At 40.8% G+C, this 20753-nt stretch overlaps 1 protein-coding gene across 1 annotated transcript in view; it reads right to left on the bottom strand.

The window, feature by feature from the left end:
• The window catches only part of TRPC6 (transient receptor potential cation channel subfamily C member 6), a 112442-nt gene extending 101166 nt beyond the window's left edge, over positions 1-11276 (bottom strand). Inside the window, exon 1 of the mRNA XM_059708056.1 lies at positions 10637-11276. Coding sequence (XP_059564039.1) covers positions 10637-10806 — 170 coding nt within the window. The 5' untranslated portion in view covers positions 10807-11276. The remainder of the gene's footprint in view (positions 1-10636) is intronic.
• Positions 11277-20753: the final 9477 nt, after the last annotated feature.

Raw genomic sequence — 20753 nt, 5'->3', positions numbered from 1 at the left:
TTAAATGTGACAGATGTTTGAACAGACATATTTGTTAGACATATGGATGCAAAATGAAGGAGAAACATGAAAATTTAATATGATTCACAGGCCTGAGTCCATACTCTCACTTCAATCTTAAACTTCTCGAAGAGAGTAGTGTGGTATAGTAATTAACATAACAAAACATTCTCTAGCCTGCAATCTGAGTTTCTACATTAGCTTATTTATACATAAATGTGTTGAAGAAATATTTTATTTTGCCTGGAGAAAAGAAGGCTATGTCTGGGGATTTTATTTATCTGTGCTCTCTCACCTAAGGTTACTTCTTTTAAGTTAGACATTAAAAGTCTGGGTCTTAAGGATCATAGATAGGTTATCCAAAACCATCCTGGAGTCAACAGAAATTTTAAAGAATTCATGACCCATAAAAAAAGTTATTTTCACCTGTAATTGAAAAAATTTCTAATATAATAAAAAAAAGATGAAGTCACATTTAATAAAGAAATCTTCCATGTACCTTTATTTAATAACAGGTTCTCCATGATGTTTAATTTTAAATAATATTATGTCCTATAGGTAAACATCATATAAACACTATTGTGACAATGTCTATAATTCAATATCATGCTTATGGCACATTATTCAAGTTTTTGATTTTGATCATTAATAATGTAATCTACTTTGAGTTTAAACAGCTGTTATCTTTTAATAGTCTCTTTCTTCAGGATACTTTCTGTATTGCCTAATCATGCACCAGGAATAATTTTATTTGTTCCCAAAGGAACAATAAAAATAATCTTAAAATCTTTGTTGAGAGAGTATCAAGCATTTTAACATTAAATAGTCACAGTTTCTATTTAATTTAAACTATTTCATGAAACAGAAATGTTTTCATGGAACTCATGGATCAAATAAAAAATAAATGTCTCCAAAAAAGTCACTTTTGTTTTTATCATGTGAAATAAAGAACAGAATTAAGGATCTTTTGGGGGTTCTCCAACAACTGTGATTCATTGATATTACCTTTAAATAGGAATCTATTTTTGTCCATGTCCTTGTTTAAAAAGATCCTATCAGCAATGGAGCATCAACTTTGTATAAAACAGTAACACCTAAAGAGTAGACAACGCCTTTATATAAAAGAAAAAACATAGTTCTTACAAGCAACACATTATATAAAATAGGTATCAAGTTACATTAGGAGTACATTTTCATTGTATATATTTTTGAATTTTAAAACTTCAATATATTCTTTTCAAGTACACATGCAACATTTTCTAGAATAGACCACATGTTAGGACACAAAACAAGTCTCAATAAATTTAAGAAGATTGAAATCATATCAAGCATCTTCTCTGACCATCAGGTCTGAAACTAAAATTCAATCACAAAAAAAGAAAGAAAAACACACAAACACATAAAGGCTAAAAACATGTTACTAAACAATGAACGGGTTAATAATGAGATCAGGGAAGAAATCAAAAGATATCTTGAGACAAATAAAAGTGAAAACACAACAACCCCAAATCTATGGAACACAGAAAAAGCAGTGAGTCCTACAAAGGAAATTCAGGACTATCTTAAAAAAAAAGAAAAAATTCAAATAAGCAATTAACCTTACCCTTAAAAAAACTAGAAAAGAAAAACAAAGCCAAAAGTGAGTAGAAGAAAGGAAATAACGAAGATCAGAGCAGAAATAAACAAAATAAGACCCTAAAAGACATTTTAAAATATCAATGAAACCAAGAGCTGGTTTTTGAAAAGATAAACAAAACTGATAAACCCTTAACCAGACTTATCAAGAAAAAAAGAGAGAAGACCCAAATAAATAAAATCACAAATGTAAGAGGAGAAGTAACAATTGACACCACAGAAATGCAAAGAATTACAAGAAGTATTACAAATAACTATATTCTAATAAACTGGATAATTTGGAAGAAATAAATAAGTTCCCAGAAAAATACAATAAATCAAAACCAAATCAAGAAAAAACAGAAAATCTGAACAGACAAATTACAACTAAGAAAACTGAAGCAGTCATTTTAAAAAAAAACTTCCACAAATAAAACTCCTGGACCAGATGGCTTCACAGGTGAGTTTTACCAACCATTCAAAGATGAACTAATACCCACTCTTCTCAAACTATTCCAAAAAAATTCAAAAGGAAGAAAACTCCCAAGCTCATTTTATGAGGCCAATATCATCCTAATTCTGAAACCAGATAAACAACAAAGAAAGTTATATGCCAATATCCCTAATGAATATACTACTAGATGCTAAAATCCTCAACAAAATATTAGCAAACCAGATACAGCAATCTATAATAATAAAAGCATAATATGTTAATTAGACCAGACGTCTTTCTGGACATCCTTCCTTCTGGATTTCATGCATCGGGCCTCTAGTACATTATAAAGGTCATATGCCATGATCAAGTAGGATTTATTCCTGGGATGCAAGGTTAGTAAATATCTGCAAATTTACTAACATGATACACCACTTAAACAAAATGCAGAATAAAAATCATATGATCATATTAATAGATGCAAAAAAAGCTTTTGACAAAATCCAGTACCCATTTATGATTAAAACTCTCAGCAAAGTGTAAATGAAATATATCTCAACATAATAAATGCCATATATGAAAAACATCATACTCACTGGGGGAAAACTAAAAGCATTTCCCTTAAGACCAGGGCAAGACAGGGATGTCCACTTGCACTACTCTTATTCAACACTAGAGGCCCGGTGCACAAAAATTTGTGCACTCGGGGCGGTGGAGGGGATCCCTCAGCCCGGCCTGTGCCCTCTCGCAGTCTGGGACCCCTCGGGAGATAACGACCTGCTGGCATAGGCCTGCTTCTGGGTGGCAGAGGGCAGGCCCAATCCCTAGGTGCAGCCCCTGGTTGGGCTCAGAGCAGGGCTGATTGGGGAGTTGGGGCACCGCCCCCTGTCATGCACAGAGCAGGGCGGATTGGGAGGTTGTGATGCCACCCTCAGTCACAGTCAGGATAGGGCCGATTGGGGGGTTGGGGCACCGCCCCCTGTCACACTCAAGGCAGAGTCGATGGGGAGGTTGTGGCGCCACCCCCTGTCACGCACAGAGCAGGGCCAATCAGGGGGTTGGGGAGCTCCCCCCCCCCGTCACGCACAGACCAGGGCCCATCAGGGGGTTGGGGAGCTCCCCCCTGTCACACACAGAGCAGGGCCCATCAGGGGGTTGGGGAGCTCCCCCCTGTCACTCACAGAGCAGGGCCCATCAGGGGGTTGAGGAGCTCCCCCCTGTGTCACACACAGAGCAGGGCTGATCAGGGGGTTGGGGCGCCGCCCTCTATCCCCCACAGAGCAGGGCCGATCAGGGGGTTGGGGCGCCTTCACCTGTCACGAACAGAGCAGGGCCGATAGGGAGGTTATGGCCCCGCCCCCTGTCACACACAGAGCTGCAGGGCAATCAGGGGGTTTGGGCACTGCCCCCTGTCACACTGATCCCGGTGCTGGGAGGCCTCTCAGCTCCGCTGATTCCAGTGCTGGGAGGCATATTACCATTTTACTATATAGAATAGAGGCCTGGTGCATGGGTGGGGGCCGGCTGGTTTGCCCTGAAGGGTGTCCTGGATCAGGGTGGGGGTCCCCACTGGGGTGCCTGGCCAGCCTGGGTGAGGGGATGATGGCTGTTTGCAGCTGGTCACACACACTTCAGGGTTGGGGTCCCCACTGGGGTGCCTGGCCAGTCTGGGTGAGGGGCTGAGGGCTGTTTTCAGGCTGGGACTGAAGCTCCCAACTGCTCCTTTTTTTCTTTTTATTCTGGGCCAGCTTTAGCTCTGAGGCTCCAGCTCTTAGGCCTCCACTCCTGAAAGCAGGTATCTGGTTTGTTTCGGTTCTCGAAACTCTGTATCAACTCCAGCTCTGAGATCCCAGCTGGCTGAAAGCTGGTTTCTGGGGTTTTGTTTAGCTATATTTGTTACAATGTTTGAAACTGCAGGCTCAGAGACCTGCAGCGGCATGCGGGGAACGTTGGAGTCCTCCGTCACCGAAGCAAGCAAGCCTCATGTTAGTTTCAAGCTGCCTGGCTGCCGGCCGCCATCTTGGCTGACAGTTAATTTGCATATTGGCCTCATTAGCCAATGGGAAGGGTAGCGGTCGTACACCAATTACCATGTTTCTCTTTTATTAGTGTAGATAGTACTGGAAGTCCTAGCCACAGCAATCAGACAAGAACAAGAAACAAAAAGCATCCAAATTGGAAAGGAAGTAAAACTGTCATTTTTTGCAGATGACATAATACTGTACACAGAGAACTTCAGAGATTTCATTTAAAAAAAAAAACTACTGGAACTGATAAATGAATTCAGTAGAGGAGCAAGATACAAAATAAATACCCAGAAAACAGTTGCATTTTTATAGAGCAATAATGAACTATAAGAAAGGGAAATGGAAAATAATCCCATTTACAACTGCATCAAAAAAGGAAATGAAATACCTGGAAATAAACTTAACCAAGGAGTAAAAAACCTGTACTCAAAGAATTATAAGGTACCGAAGAAAGAAACTAAAGAAGAAACAAGTAGAAGCATATACTGTGCTTATGGATAGGAAAAGTAAAATGTCTATACAATCAAAAGCAATCTATAGATCCAATGCAATTCTTATGAAAATATCAATCGTGTGTTTTACAGACTAGAACAAATAACCTCAAATTTTACTAAAGACCCCAAATAGCCATAGCAATATTGAAAGAGAAAAAAAAGTTGGAGGTATCACATTACCTGATATCAAACTGTACTACAAGGCTATTGCAATCTAAAGCGTATGATACTGGCATAAAAACAGACATATAAATAAACAGAAAAGAATAGAGAGCCCAGAAATAAACTCACACATATTTGCTCAATTAATATTTGACAAAGAAGGCAAGAACATACAATGGGATAAAGATCGTCTATTCAATAAATGGTGTCGGGAAAATTGGACAAATATATGCAAAAATATAAAACTACTTTCTTACACCATATAGAAGAATAAACTCAAAATAGATTAAAGACTTAAATGTAAAACTTGATAAAATAAAAATCCTTGAAGAAAACATAGACAGTAAAATCTCAGACATTTCTGTTAGTAATATTTTTTCTGATATATCTCCTTTGGCAAGAAAATCAAAGAAAAATAAATAAACGGGGCTATATCAAACTAAAAAGTTGTGTACAGCGAAGGAAACCATCAACAAAATGAAAAGACAACCCACTGACTGGGAGAACATATTTGCTAATAATACATTTGATAAGGGGTTAATATCCAAAATTTAAAAAGGAATCACACAACTGAATATCAAAAAAACAAACAATCTGATTAAAAACTGGACAAAGGACCTAAATATACACTTCTCCAAAGAGGACATGCAAATAGTCAATAGACATATGAAAAGATGCTCAACATCACTAATCATCAAAGAAATGCAAATTAAAACTATCATGAGATATCACCTCACACCTGTCATAATGGCTATCATCAATAAATCAACAAACAGTAAGTATTAGCGAGGATGTGGAGGGAAGGGAATGCTTCTGTATTGTTGTTGGGAATGCAGAAGGGTTCAGCCACTGTGGAAAACAGTATGGAGGTTTCTCAAAAAATTAAAAATGGAACTGCCTTTATGACCCACTGATTCCATGACTGGATATATATTCTAAGAAACCCAAAATATTAATTTGAAAGAATATATACACCCCTACATTCAATGCAGCAATCTTTACAATGGCCAAGCTATGGAGGCAACCCAAGTGCCATCAAAGTTGAGTGGATAAAAAAGCAGTGGAACATATATACAATATTACTTGACCATAAAAAATAATGAACTCTTACCATTTGTGACAGCATGAATGGACCTGGAGGATATTGCGCTAAGTGAAATAAGCCATTCAAAAGCAAATGCCACATGATGTCACTTATATGTGGACTGTACGGAACAGTATAAGCAACCAAAACAGATTCATAGTTACAGAAAACAGACTGATAGTTGCCAGAGGGGAGGAGGCTACAGGGATGGGGTGGAAAAGATGAAGGGATTGAGAAGTATAGATTGGTAGTTACAAAATAGTAGTGGGGATATAACAGATAGCATAGGAAATATAGTCAATAATACTGTAGTAACTATGCATGGTGCCAGTTAGGTACTGGACATATCAGGAGGAACACTTTGTAAAGCATATGATTGTCTAACCACTATGTGATACACCTGAAACTAATGCAAAATAATACTGAATATAAACTGTAATTGAAGTTTTTTAATTAAAAATAACTTACTCATTCAAATCCCTTATATTTTGGTTCATTTTAATATTTCCCCTTATCTTTAGTGTTCTGCAATCTCAGTAAGTTGTTTAAATGGGTTTATTTTTATGTATTGCACTAATTTTGCTGTACTTCATAAACATGAAAATTTATCATTTCTGGAAAATCATCAGCCATTATCTATTCCAATGTTGCCTCTCCCCTATTCTCTGCATTTTCTCCTTCTGGAACTCCTACCTTTTTATTCCATGACTCACTAATGTTTATGTTTACCGTTTATGTCTCTGCCTGCTGAGTGTTATCACCAATTATGCTATGGTTAATCTGCATTTTAACTCTTCCACAGAGTTTTTATTTCAAAATTATATTTTCATTTATAGAGTTCCTATTTTTTAAGTAGGTCTTATTCTCTCCTTAGAGTTTGATTTCTCCTTATATATTATCAACACTTTTATTTTTATATCCTGTATTTTATATTCTCTTTCATGTTGCTGCATTATCTCAAGTTCCATTATCAGGATCCAATAAGGCTGTTGTATCTCATGCTGATTCTCCCTCATGGATTGTATCATCTGCTCTCATGCTTGGTTGACTATTTCCTTGCACGTTTTGTCATGTATTACAGTGAACATATGTTTATCCATGCTCTTCTGTCTTTTGCCATTTTCTTGAAAATCCTTGGCAGTTGAGATGGTTGGTACTCTTTCAAAATGGTGTTCTATTTTACTCTTCCAGGAGTCCTAAGGGTATTTTTCAGCTTGAAGATTTCCAGGTGAGCTCAGTCGTATAAAAAATAAAAGCAAAAACCAAAACTCATGTGACATGCAGGCCCAAAGAATGAAATTTTTAGGGGGAGATTCATTTTCCTTTTATTAATGAAGTTTCTTGTTTTCACTTTGTGCGGGTGGTGTATTTTTCTAGCCTAGCCTCTCATAAAAACAAGGATCCTGGACTTATGCAGGGCTGAAGATGTCTCAGTCCCCACTCGCTGCCTCATCTGGAACCAAGGTCTTAGCTTCTCTCCATTTCATATGGACACTAGACTCCAAGCTCCTGGTCACTCCCATCCATAATCCCCCAGGCAGCCACAGCATCAGCTCACAGGCTATACTCTGCCTTTTAATTTCTTTGCTTGTGACACGTGGTAATCTCCTTTACTTTTTGCAAAACTGGGTTTTAAAATTATTTTAAATATTTTACCCAGTATTGCTAGGTATTAATAACCATAATTTTTTAAAATTATCTCAGTCCACTATATTGCCAGAGCTTTAGTTTACAAACAGCTTACTATGTCAATATGCTTAATTATTTAGTCAGCCTTTTCCAAACAGAATGCTTAGTTGGACTGTGTTTCAGATCTTGAGAATTTAGAAACCCTTAATATTACTTGTTATGTCCAGAATTCTTCCTCATACTCAGAAGTGATGAACAAGAGACATACTTTTAAGTTCTAAATAATACACGTCCTAGGATTCTGCCAGAACATGGACCATTTCTTGCTAATCACCATTACAAATTGACCCAAACAGGGCACATTAATTGACTACTAATTAAAAGTTGGAAAAAGGAAGAATTTGAATCTTTTTCTTCTAAAAACCATTTCAAAATGTTACTACTTACACTATTAAGGTCTGAGAATTGCTCCCAAACAAAAATAATTTGCCACAATTTTTAGTAGTAAAGCCTCATGAACATATGTAAAAATCTTTCTACATAAGTGCATTATGAAACAGAATTTTTTAGCAAGAGTCATTGAATTTATCTCACAGAAAAGACAACTTTCAAAAAAATTGTGATCTTATAAGAGGAAAATCTCGATGATTTCAGAAAATGGCCATGCCCATGTCCAAAGTGTACTAATGATTGCCCTTTCACAAAGAACACACCTCCCACTCTGGGGAAATGTATGAAATTGTTGAAATAACATGTCACTAGCATACAGAAGGGTTTATTTGTACTCTCCACCAAAGGGGAGCAGTTTCCTTTAGCTCTTTCTCTTACATCATAGGTGTGAAGTACTGCTGTTTATTGGTTAAAATATTTCAGTTCCTTGACTTTTAACTGGGAAAAATAAAAACCTTGCCAGAGTAAATGGTAATAAAAAGTAACTATAAAACCCTTTGGAAATAATAGATTTAGACAAGGCCAAACTCTAATTCTGGAACAAGGCTCACTCTTAAATTTATTATAATAACTCTGACATGACATGAGGGGGTGCTCCTTATGAACTGAAGCACATTCAAATATTTCTGCTCATCTCTCCGCTGCCCAGGTCTAGCCATTAAGATGGATCTGGAATTCCTGAACTAAGGGAGAAAAATACTCTCTGCATAGTAGGTAATGTAAAAACTAGATACATCAGTACGGCAGTAAACTACATTTGAAGAAAACATTGGGGGAAGTTTTTAGAACATGATGTTATTACTTTACTTAGTCTCTCTCACTACTAATATATTACCACTAGTTTTTAAATCGAATTATTTTTCCCACAGACAGTAACAAGTGATTATAGACTAATCAGGTGATAAAAAGAAAAGATTTTTGTTTATGGGACAGTCTAATATTTAAAAAACAGTATAGCTATTTTAAGTTGCTTAACTTAGCCACAGATATTACCGTTTTAGTAGATCTCAAATCTAAGCCAATAAAAAAAAAGTTCATCTATTTTTTAAACATATACTCTCAAGTCACATTTGAAAATAGCGGTATTTACAATAACCAGGATTGATTCATTTTTCTTTCTATTTTTTTCTTGGCATATATCTCCTTGCTACTCAGAGTGTGGTCCGTGGACCAGCAGCCTCCACCTTTCTCAGCAATTGTTAGAAATGCAGTGTCTTGGGCTGCACCTAGAGCCCTGAATCAGAATCTGCATTTCAACAAGATCTGCAGGTAATTCATAGGTCCACTAAAGTTTGAGAAGGGCTGTACCGTAAGAAAGAAAAATACTCTGTAATTTAAAATCAAATACAAAGTTTATTCTGGGGATAAGGACAATGTCCTGGAATTAGATAGTGATGATGGTTTCACAACTTTGTGGATATACTAAACACCACTGAACTGTACAACTTAAAATGAATTGTATGGTATGTAAAATATATCTTAATTTTAAAAAGAAGAAAAAGACACATACACATACAGAAAAAAATATACTAGGCATTTCCTACAAACCAATAGCCTAAAATAAAATTTCACATCTTAAAACAAAAAAGATAAGTAACAGTAAATGATTTCAAGTTGTACAGCACACAGATGAATGCAACCAGTTCTAACTTTTTCGTTTCATCTTGGGGGAAAAAGGAGACGCTCCATTTCCTGGGGTTCACCTCTTACTGTGAAAGCGCACCACAGCAGCTGTGGCTGTGGGCAGCCCTGGCCAAAGGCTGCAGGGCGCGCTCTGCTATCCTGGGGGTCTATTAGGGGCCAAGGGGGCGGAAATGCCCTGTCCCCCACATGCACCTCTAGAGCTGCTTACTGACCTGCTACTGAGACCTGCTTTCCTAAGAGGAAACCGCACACGGATGGATGTGTCAAGTCAGGAAACCAGACTACCCAGTCAAGTGAAGGAGGAGCAAAGAGGAAGAAACGCTATCTACCAGCTGCACCAGTGGGCCCAGGCGGGTGGGGGAAGGGAGGCTTTTCCTCCATTCGCCCTCTGCCAGCCTCTGCCAATCGCCTCTCCACCCCCCACCCGCCCCTAACCCCCCAAAACACCACAAATTCTTAAAGTATTTTAATTACTGAGAATGCACTAGAAACGACCCCTACCCCAGCACTCCCACGGCTTCTACAGTTTTCTCCTCGCCGGCCCGCACCCTAGCAGGCTCATCTCCCCGGACGCCTTCGGTAAAAGCTTCGGGTGGGGAAGCCTGTAAGTTCTATTTCCCAGACTTAACCTGGTGACCCGGCGGGGGGGGGGGAGAGGATGTCCCAGGGCGAGTGCACCCCCTCCCACGCAATCCTTCAGCTCCCCTGCCGTCCGGGGTCCGGAGGCCCTGTGCGCGCCCCTAAGGGGCTAGGGCAGGCAGCGCGCGGGGACACGCACCGGGGCAGCCAGGGACCCCGTGTGCCACTCCTCTCTCCCACGGTGGCTGGGTCAGAGGGGCGCCCATCTGAACCAGTGCCCTGCCCAGACCATGCACGCCACTGGCGCAGGACACTGGGTCCCTTCGAGGGTGCCAGCTGACACCCCAACTGCAGAAACTGACCAGCCCCCCGATCATCACCCGCGGCGGTCTCGGTGGCCTGCGGTCCCACGCTCGCGGGCACACCCACCCGCGCTTGCTCCCCGGGAGCGATCTAGACCCGCACGCGTCCCTCCGCTCCTGGGGTCCCAGCCCCGGCTCGCGGGTCGGTTCGCACTTACACGTTGGGGTAGTAGCCGTAGGGCGTCAGCGGGGGCTGCGCGCAGCCGTCCTCTCCCAGCTCCGCGTCCAGCAGCAGGTAGTCCTGGCTCTCGTTGCGCCGCGCGCCCGCCCCGGCCGCGACCCGGGGAGAGCCGCCCGGCCGGGCCCCGAACGGTGGGCTGGGGTTCATGGCGGGAAGCCGGGCTGGCCCGGGCCCCGCTCCGCTCCGCTCCTGGGGAGACGCCTGGGCAGCTCCCGGGGACGCGGTGCGCGCTCCGCGTCACTCGCCGGACTGGCCCGGGGCACACGGGCGCCCAGGGGACGAGGGTGAGGCGGGGGTGCGGACGCCTGGCGGTCCGAGCTCCGAGAGCGGCTTTGCTGCTAGCAGGGGGAGAAATCACCAGTGAGGGGGTCCCCCAGCGGACCCCGCAAGGAAGCGGCCCGGCTCCCGGGGTGAGTGAGTGCAGGCGGGGCGGCGGGTGGCAGCGGAGCCTGGGAGCCTGGAGCAGGGGAGCCGGAGCTGAAGTTACTATGTCAACGGAGACTCTCCAGCCCTGGGCTCCCGCCTTCCTCCCCCACATCCTCCGTCATGATCCCACCTTTAAAGGGATCAGAATGACGTTCCAGAAAGAGCGGCCAACGCCTGTCCTGTTAGCCACAACTTTCTGGGCCTGGATGAACCTCAAGTAGGCGGGGCTACACACGCAATTTTTTTTTTTTTTTTTTTTTTTTTGTATAGCCCTAAGAGTCTGCTTATTTAGAAACCACACAAATTAAGAACTTTCTAGGAAGCTTCCCTTAAGTAAGACTCTTGAAGAACCAAGGAAACCTGTATTTTTAGAAGATATACGATGTCATAACTGTGTATGTACTGGTGCCAGGCGGGTACTTGAAATATCGGAGGACCATTTGGTAAAGTATGATTGTCTAACCACTACGCTGTGCATCTGAAACTAAGCTGTAATTGAAAAAAAAGAAATTTTGAAAGTATTTTTAAATAAAAGGAACACGAGCTTCTGGTTTCTCTAGGCTGCTTTCATTTTCTTAAGGCATTTTCTCTTCCATTCCCAACCCCCAACGTTCTTGCAACTCTTCGCTTTAAAAATGAAAAACTGCTATGATCCCAGTGCCAGATGTTCCCAGTTCCTGAGCAAACCAACAAAAATAGGCAAGCATTTTCCGATGATAACGATAGAGGCCAGCAGCCTGCTGACTTAAGAGAAAATCTTTCCCCCCATCGCTGCAAATGCCAGAATCATTTCTCTGCAGATGTTTCCCACATTTCCAAACTGTTTTTAATTTTAAGACTTAGCTTTACATTCTCATTTAATCTTCAGAAACGTGAGAATTAAAAACTTCTCAACAGGGATGAGTAAGTATCTGTAGTACCAGCAGTCGACAATTAGGAGCCCATTCATTCCTTCAACAGATATTTAATCAATGCCAACTGGGTACCCAGCTCCCACTTTAGGATTCAGAGGCAAACTAGCCAGGTAAGGCTCCTGTCGGCCTCCACAGTGTCTTCATGGAAGAGAGGGAGACGGATTAAACAAGCAACTGAGAAAATATCAGAGACAAAGGCTACCATGAAAATAAGAGATTTATGTGATGTAACTGGGGACTGAATCCTTAAGATTGGGTGTTTATAAGAGACCTTTCCAAAGAGGTGCTAGTTAAATGGTGGTTGGCAAAGAACCAGACATAAAGTGACCAGAAGCCCTTTGCAGATGGATTGAAGACAGCCAGACTGCCTGAGCTCCTGTCCCTAAAGGTACCTGGGCTTGGGTGGACAATACAATGGATGTTGGAAATGTGAGCAACAGCAGTCAACTAGATGGAGGGGGAAAGAGGTCACAAATTTAGAGCTGAGACTTAGCCAGTGTGCTAAGAGCTAAAGTTCAAAGAAGACAGAAACCATTGTATTCTGAGAACCTAGTTCTATATTTGGCACAGGTATGTGGAAGGAATGAGTGGATGAAAGGATGGATGAAGTATTTAGAAGAGAGAGAAAACATTCTTGGCCACTAAAAGAACACCCCTGAGAAACTAACAGTGACCATTCTCCAGCATATCATTCCTGATTTCAGAATATCCTTTTTTGATTTCTTAACATATGGAGCCATACTTTTAAAATCTTTTTCTTAGTAATTATGCACAGCAATAAGATACTCTACTTGAAATTTGTTTGTAGCAATTTCTACCTGTCAGAACTCAACAGCTTTGATGCTTAAATTAATTAGTTAATGAATATTTAATTTAAGTAGTGTCAAGATAATCATTCTGGTAAAATCAAGTATAGGAAACAATTTAGTGGGGAAAGTAACAATTCAGGTGTTTTTTATCTGACTCAAATTCTATGACTGAAAGCAGTTAGGAAGGACCTGTAGTGTTAGTTGAAGTGTTAGTCTTTAACTTAGAAAAGAAAAATAGAGACAGTTTATTTTGTTATTGTTATAGTTAATTGAACTGTTTGTGCCCTTTCTCATAGCACTTTTTTTTTTCATTCCTAGATAGCATCATTTACACTGAAAAATTATTACAGCAAACTTATAGTGTGATATTAGATTATCATTTTTCAAGATAGGGCATGTTTTTCTCTATTATTTGAAATGTAGTTAGTACTGGACCAATAAATCCCAGGGACATTTCCCCCCAGGAGAGAAAAGGTGGTATTTAAATAATTGGAAGATTCTGAAAGCTTATGATATGATGAAGTGGAAAGAGCTTTAGGTTGGAAGTCTGAAAGCCTAAATTCTTGTTCTAACCATTAAGAGAGGACATTTCATCTCCCTCTGCTTCACTTGTTCAGCAGTAAGTGGATATATAATTACCAGAACCCCTCAATTTTTAACTTTCTGCATTTTATGATTATGCAGTTTTATCTTTTCAATTACATTTAGAAAACACAGTGAAATAATAAGACAACTTTTCAACTGATTAACCTATTTTTAAGCCAAGTATAGCAGTGTTGAATAGATCTGGAGTAATGAAGAAACTGAGGTGCATGAAGAAATGACAGTTCTCAAAGTAAAACATAGTGGATAAGTGAAGAAATTATACTTTTCATAGAGTAAAAAATTGTTCTGTTCTTTTATGTTATCTGTGTTTATGCAGGATGTCTACAGTACTGAAATATAAAAGTGCACCCAGGTGTAACTCTGAGATGTGGGGACGAAGGTGGAGGGAACCCCTTTGGAAGGAGAAAGGGATTCCAATAAGAGAAGACTTGTCTCATATCTGCACCTGCTGTTTGATTGGTTTTACAAAAACTGGTTTATTATTATAACAGTATTTTGTAAAGTCATTTGGGCAAAATGAGCAAAGTGAAAGGGTTGGCCTCTAGAAGGGCTCACGCTAGGAGCCCAGAGGGACAAAAGGTTGAGAAACCATTACTAGATGCTTGATGACTCAAAAAGAAGTTCAGGAGGCATTACATGGAAGACTAGGGCAGCTGCAGTTTCTGAGATGCTGCTGTTGATGGGAAACGAACTGACACAGGGCTTTTCTGGGAAATGCAGTTTGGGGTTAGCTGGCTGAGAGCTACAAATAGTAGTTTAGTTAGGAATTCATCTGGATTATTTAAAGCATGGAGACCCAAGCCCTGACCCCTACTGCATGTAGAATCCACAGGGGAAAAACCCAAAACACCCTAGAACCCCCAGAAGGCCTGATCGTCTATGAATGAAGGTCCTATGTAAATTCTGGTTTGAGTGAAATAGTGGCCTGTGCTAATAGATCTTGGAACCTCAATTTCTTAATTTTTAAAGGCGTTGTAATAATTACATTTAATATCTCTGTTGCAGCTGAAGGTTTGTTAAATATTAGAAATATAAAATTTAGTTAGGGACTATTTTAATTTTTGCTTTAATTTGAACTTAATATAGATGTCCAAAGTTCTAACATTATCATATAGGTACTTTGTAAGCATTCGTGATTACCATGGTTTCACTTAGAATAAGTCATATTGGAATAAGTTAATCTCTTTTGATAGCATTATTATAATGACCATGGGCATCGTGCAATATGTTTGTCAGCAAGATTGAAAAATATGGACTGGGTAACAGAGGAGTGATTCTAAAATAGTCAGAACACTGTTGAGAAAACTGCTGATTTACCAATCAGTGTCACCCAGGTTCAGTAAATGGAGACATATCAAGAATGGATGGAGCTACTTTATAGGGAGTTAGTTTCCTATCACTGGACATATTCAAAGGCAGCCTGGATCTCAATTTTCCACATATGCCATAAAGTGAAGGTATGTGTCAGTGGTAAATTAAATGAACACTAAAATCCTTTAAGAAAAAGTCAAAATTTCATCATCACTCCCATGGAACCTAAATGCATTCACAATATCCCTGATTTATTTATTTTTAACTCAGTAAACTAAGAATAACAGGCACATCTTTAACGAGGCAAAGGAGGCCTATTTCAGATAAAACCAACATGGGATAACACCACAAATGCTTCCATCAATGTAAGGAATAAAATAAAATAAAGATGTTACTATCATTACTATTATTCATTAGCTAAGAACTTCTACAATAAGCTAAATAAATCTTGCAAAATAGAGGAAAGAGTTAGTAATTTACAGATGTTGTAATTGTTTATTATTAAAAAATTAAGATTTTAAACCAAAATTCATTAGAATGAGAAGAAATCTATTTGGAATAATGTTAGCTTATAAAGGTAAACGGAAAATTCAGTCGTTTTTAATATACTAGCAATAGCTACTCACAATACAATAAGAGCTACAAAATATAAAATAGAAACAAACTGAACCAAGAGTTATAAGAACTATGTAAATAAAATGATAAAGCTTCACTAAGACCTAATTTAGAGTCAAAGGCCTACTTCAGACTATTCAATACATTTTATTGATAGTTTGATGAGAGTAGTATTAGATTTATAGATTAATTGAATAAAATGTAGTAATTTCTAATATTGTCTTCCCCTCTAGGGACAGGTTTTCTCTACTATTTATTTTTTCTAAGAATAAATTGACAAAGGCAAAAAAAATCATTTAAAAATTATTTTTGAAAAACAATGAAAGGACCGTCCCTTATAAAATATTAAATGATTTAGTAAAACCACAATAAATAGATTGGTATTAACAAATCACAAACATTAAAAGAACAAAATAGAAAGTTCAGTCAAAGACATCCGGGCTTAAAAGATTTTATAGTATGGTAAGGAATACATCTCTATTCAGTAAGGAAAATGAAGGAATATTGAATAAATGAAATTGGGTAAGAGGTTTCTGTCTCCACTTTTGCCAAAATAAATAGGATGTATTAAGAATTTGAATATAATTTTTAAAACCATAAAATCTACAAGGGAAAAATTATAGATAAAATTGAAAAAAAAATACTGTATGTAATCTTGAGGTGGATAGCACCATTCTAAGCATTCACCAAAAGTTGAAACAGTAAAGGAAAAGATTTATAGAATTGACTAATAAAAGCAAAAGCTTATATATGTCAATATATATAGCTTAGAGAGTTGAATCAATGCCACTCACACAAGCCACTTTATCTGTAGGGATATTCAATGAAGAAGCAGCTAAAAGTTCAAGCTTTATTGTGGGCTCATGGCTCCTTTAGGCAGGAAGACGGGCGGGCTCCAGGCAGCTTCATGAGCCCATGATTACACACATTTTTCTAGTCACATTTCTTAGATTTGCCATATTTCATTAAAACCTCACTCCATGGCTCTTTTTTTTTATATATGTTTTTATTGATTTTAGAGAGTGAAGAAGGTAGAGAGATAGAAACATCAATCGGCTGCCTCCTGCATGTCCCTACTGGGGATTGAGCCCGCAACCCAGGGCATGTGCCCTGACTGGGAATCGAACTAGTGACCTCCTGGTTCACAGGTTGACGTTCAACCACTGAGACACTCTTTTCTTACTCTCTCACTAACTTTTACAAGTGCAGACACCTTGCCCATATCAGACTGCACCCTGAGCCATTTTCTTCACTCTTAAAGGGATGTACTTTGTGCACCTAAATTTATCAGGATTTTAACAGTGAGCATCATGGCCACAGCTTTGGTTTCACCCTCGGTGTGAGACTGAGATTTATAGGTCTTTGTGACTTTAATTTCACAATTTTATTTTACCATTTGAGAATGAAAAGCAGGAGCCTCTTCAACCCCTTAAAGGTCTCTGAATTTGAAAATTCTCTCTTCTTTTTCAATTTTGCTTGCAAACTTTGCACTACTATTCAGAGGTCATCTCTTTCTTGTGTCAAATTGCCAAAGATAGCCTACAGCAACCAACATTTGCTATGAACATTTTTTTCAGTCCTTCCTTACAATTAAAATCTTATTACATACATTGTCTTACCCAAATAATTGAAGGTGACCCTTTTTTGCCATTTTTTTTCTATCACATAACACCAGGTAAGTGAACTACCTTCTTTCCAGTATCTGCTAACAGATTCTTTATTAATCACCACTTGACTTCTAAGAAAAGGCCACATATTTTAGTTTTATTAGTTTGTTAGTTGGTTTTACTTACAGAACCACCACACTTCTGGTTACTAATTTTTGTGACAGAAATAAAAAGCATCATTTCTTTTGGAGGTCGTCAGAGTTATAGTTCTTACACATGGCAGGCTTGAATCTTATAGGAATTTAATTTGTGAGATAGAAGTAGCTACATCATAATTTAACTACTGAAAAACAAAGACAATGAGACAATCTTGAAAAAAGCCAGTAGTAAAAGATACATATACACAGGGAAACAGCAGTTCAATTAACCAATGATTTCTCCCTAGAGGACCATTAGACGATTTAGTACAACTTCTTTAAATCTTATCAAATCTGAATTTTGAATCAGAGTTAGATTGCAGTGGGTGTAGAGGAAGTTACCCTTCCTAGGACTTGCATTACTTAATTTTTATATCTATACTAGAGGCCCGGTGCACAAAAATTTGTGCACTCGGGTGGGTCCCTCAGCCCACCCTGTGCCCTCTCGCAATCTGGAGCCCCTTGGGGGCCCCTTCCCCTGGCTGCTGGCACCAGTTTTCCTCCGGTGCCCGGAACCCAGGCCTTCGCTCTTCGCTGGGAGGGGCCCACATGGTGGGCGAGGGGCTTAGCTCTTTTAAAAATACTTCTGAATGTTTGGTAAATAACCCTGTAGGAATCTACTTTCTGAAACATGCTGGTTGTTAAGGGCTGATTTGGGTAATCAACAAAATGTATGTTAAAATCCTAATCCCCAGAACCTCAGAATGTACCTGTATATGGAGATAAGATCTTTAAAGAGGGGATTACATTAAATTGTGGCAGTTCCAGTGGGACCCTTAGCCCATCTCACTGAAGTCCTTATAAGAAGAGGAATGTTGGGGTCCAGCCCCAGCAGGTCCAGGGGTTCCCAAAGAAGGAATGACACAGAGGCAGCATTCAGGTTATCATCATAGCCAGGTTCTCTTTTTATTGTCCTGTTACATCTATATTTATACTATTTGATCCTATAAACATGCCTCTGTAAGCTTTTTTTTTTTTTTTTGCATCGGGTCCATTTATTGGGGGGTCAGTCAAAGGGGGAGCTGGCTAGGGTGGGGTAGGGCAGCAACTTGTCTGGCCCCCAAGAAACCCAACTTAAGTCCAGAGCCTCAAGGGCTTAGAAGCCAAAGTCTTCCTCCACCTTTATCTGCACGGGGGCCAGCTCCGGAGTCAGCGGGACTCCTGCCCAGTGCCCTTCCTATGGCACTCGCCACCTCTTCCAACTGCTGGGCCCCTTGCCAGGGGCCGGGCTGCTGGCTTCTATGGGCGCTGGCGTCCTCCTGGGCGGGGACAGCCCCTCTTTCTCTGGAGGCTCATTCTCAGCGTTGCCTGGGTTGGGGGCATCTCTGCCCTGGCTGCCCTCGTCCTCCAGTAAGATGGTGAACTGGCTGGCCCGGTAGTTGTCACCGTAGGAGTCCAGCACCTTCATGAGGAACCTCCGCTCCTGCTGGAGTCTCCATGTTATCCTCTATATCTGATGGAGCCTGTTCAGGACCCGCTCCTTCGCCTGCTCAATCTCCCTGCAGCGCCGATCCAGCGCCTGGTACTTCCTGCGATTGAGTTCCCGTTGGCGCCGCCCTTGCTGGCCTCAGGCTGCCTCCTCCTCTTTGTCTCGCTCCTGGAGGCTGGAGCTGCCCAGACCCCCAGACACGAACTCCACTTCGGGCTCAAGCTCGCTCTCCAGGATGTGACCACCTTCAGCGGAGGCAGCGCCAGCTCCCAGCCGGGAGGTGCTGAGAACTCCTCAAAGCCCATGGCTACCATGGACCCCTCTCTCTGCTCCAGCTCCATTTCTCCCTGGCTCCCGACGCAGAACTTCCAACCTTGCAAGCCTCTAGTTTAAAGTGGCTTGCGAAACTACAGCCCATCCGATTTCACAGCCAGGCACCCAGGCCCTGGCCGCTAAGCCTCCTGGGAGTTGTAGTTCTCTATTTCTGGCTTGCCTCCCTTGCCCCACCCCCACCCCAGTCCCAACTGAAAGGCCCTGCTGGCTGGTCTAACCCTGTGGCCAGGCATCTGAGTCACCTCGGGTCTTTATTCCTGTCCCGACACCACGCCATCTGACCATGGAGACTCTCCTCTTGCGAGGCCCCTGGGTCTCCTTCTGGGTCTCCTCAGCCCAGGTACTGGATCGCGTGCCGCAGCAGCAATACAGCCCTGGTGCCTGGGTCTCCTTCTGGGGCCTGGCTGTATCGCCCCCGGACGGGATGGCGTGCCCCAGCTGCGATGCAGCCCCGGGCCCTGGGTCTCCTCAACCTGGGCACCGGATTGCGTGCCCCAGCGCAAAAACAGCCCCGGCGCCTGGGTCTCCTTCTGGGTCTCCTCAGCCCAGGCACTGGATTGCGTACCACAGCTGCAACTCAGCCCCAGGCCCTGGGTCTCCTTCTGGGGCCTGGCTGCGTCGCCCCTGGGGTCCAGATGGTGTCCCCAGGCAGCTATGCAGCCTGGCCTCTGGCCCCGCCTCTGGGTGTTCTCCCATCACTGGTGATCAGTGATCTGAGAAGCCAGGCAGACATCCGCCTCTTCCCTGCCCCACCCAGCTTCTCCCATTACTGGCCCAGGGCCGGCAAAGGCGGCCAGGTTCTCTTATCACAGAAGCCGGCAAAGGAGGCCTGGCTTCTCCGAGCAAAGGCAGCTCGGTTCTCTGGCTCTTGGCTGCCGCCTGGGTTTCCGATTGCAGTCAGCGGCAGGCAGCTTCTTCCCTCCTTCCCCTTTCGCCTCCCAGCATTGCGCCTATGTTGGCAGTTAACTGCCAGTCTTAGTTGGCAGTTAATTTGCATATAGCCCTGATTAGCCAATGAAAAGGGTATCGTCGTACGCCAATTACCATTTTTCTCTTTTATTAGATAGGATATTTGACCCATTTTAAAGTTTATTCTTGTGTATGGTATGAGATATGGATTCACTTTTATCCTCCTTCACATGGCTATTCACTTCCCCCAGTATCATTTATTGAAAACTTCACTTCATCCCAGTGTTTTTAGATATCATCTTCATCATATATTAAATTTCCATGTGTACTCAGGTCTATTTCCAGAATTGCTATTCTTTTCCATTAATAAGTTTGTTTACTCATATGTGAGTTCCAAACTTTCAGTTATAGAAGATTTATAATATATTTTAATACATTGTAAGACTAGTCCCTTCTTTTAGCTTTCCTTTTCTGTATTTTCCTGGCTATTTTTATATGCTTATTTTTCCATATGAACTTTGATATCAACTTTTCCAACTCCAAAATATATGCTTGTTGGTATTTTTATTGGGATCACATTAAATTTATAAATTAATTTAAGCAAAACAGACATCTTTGTGACTCTAAATTATCATATCCAAATGATATACGTTATATTTGGATATGATAATTGCTAGGAGGGCAATGGGGAGAAAAGGGAGACATCTATAATACTTTCATCAATAAAGATTTTTTAAAAACAAATACAAGAAATGCCTTTTTTGTTTGCTTATATCTATTTTTGTATCTTGCAGAATTGTTTTAAAGTTTTCTTTATGTAGTTTTTACATGTCTTGCTAAGCATATGCCTAAGTTTGTATCACCCTATATTTTCCATTATATTATCTTAAAATATAATATTTAGATTCTAAACAGTTATTTTTGTTTCCATGAAGTCC

Source organism: Myotis daubentonii, chromosome 9, assembly GCF_963259705.1.
Source record: "Myotis daubentonii chromosome 9, mMyoDau2.1, whole genome shotgun sequence".
Lineage (NCBI taxonomy): Eukaryota > Metazoa > Chordata > Mammalia > Chiroptera > Vespertilionidae > Myotis > Myotis daubentonii.
The sequence above is the reverse complement of the archived record's forward strand: the minus strand, read 5'-3'. Positions and strand labels throughout refer to the sequence as shown.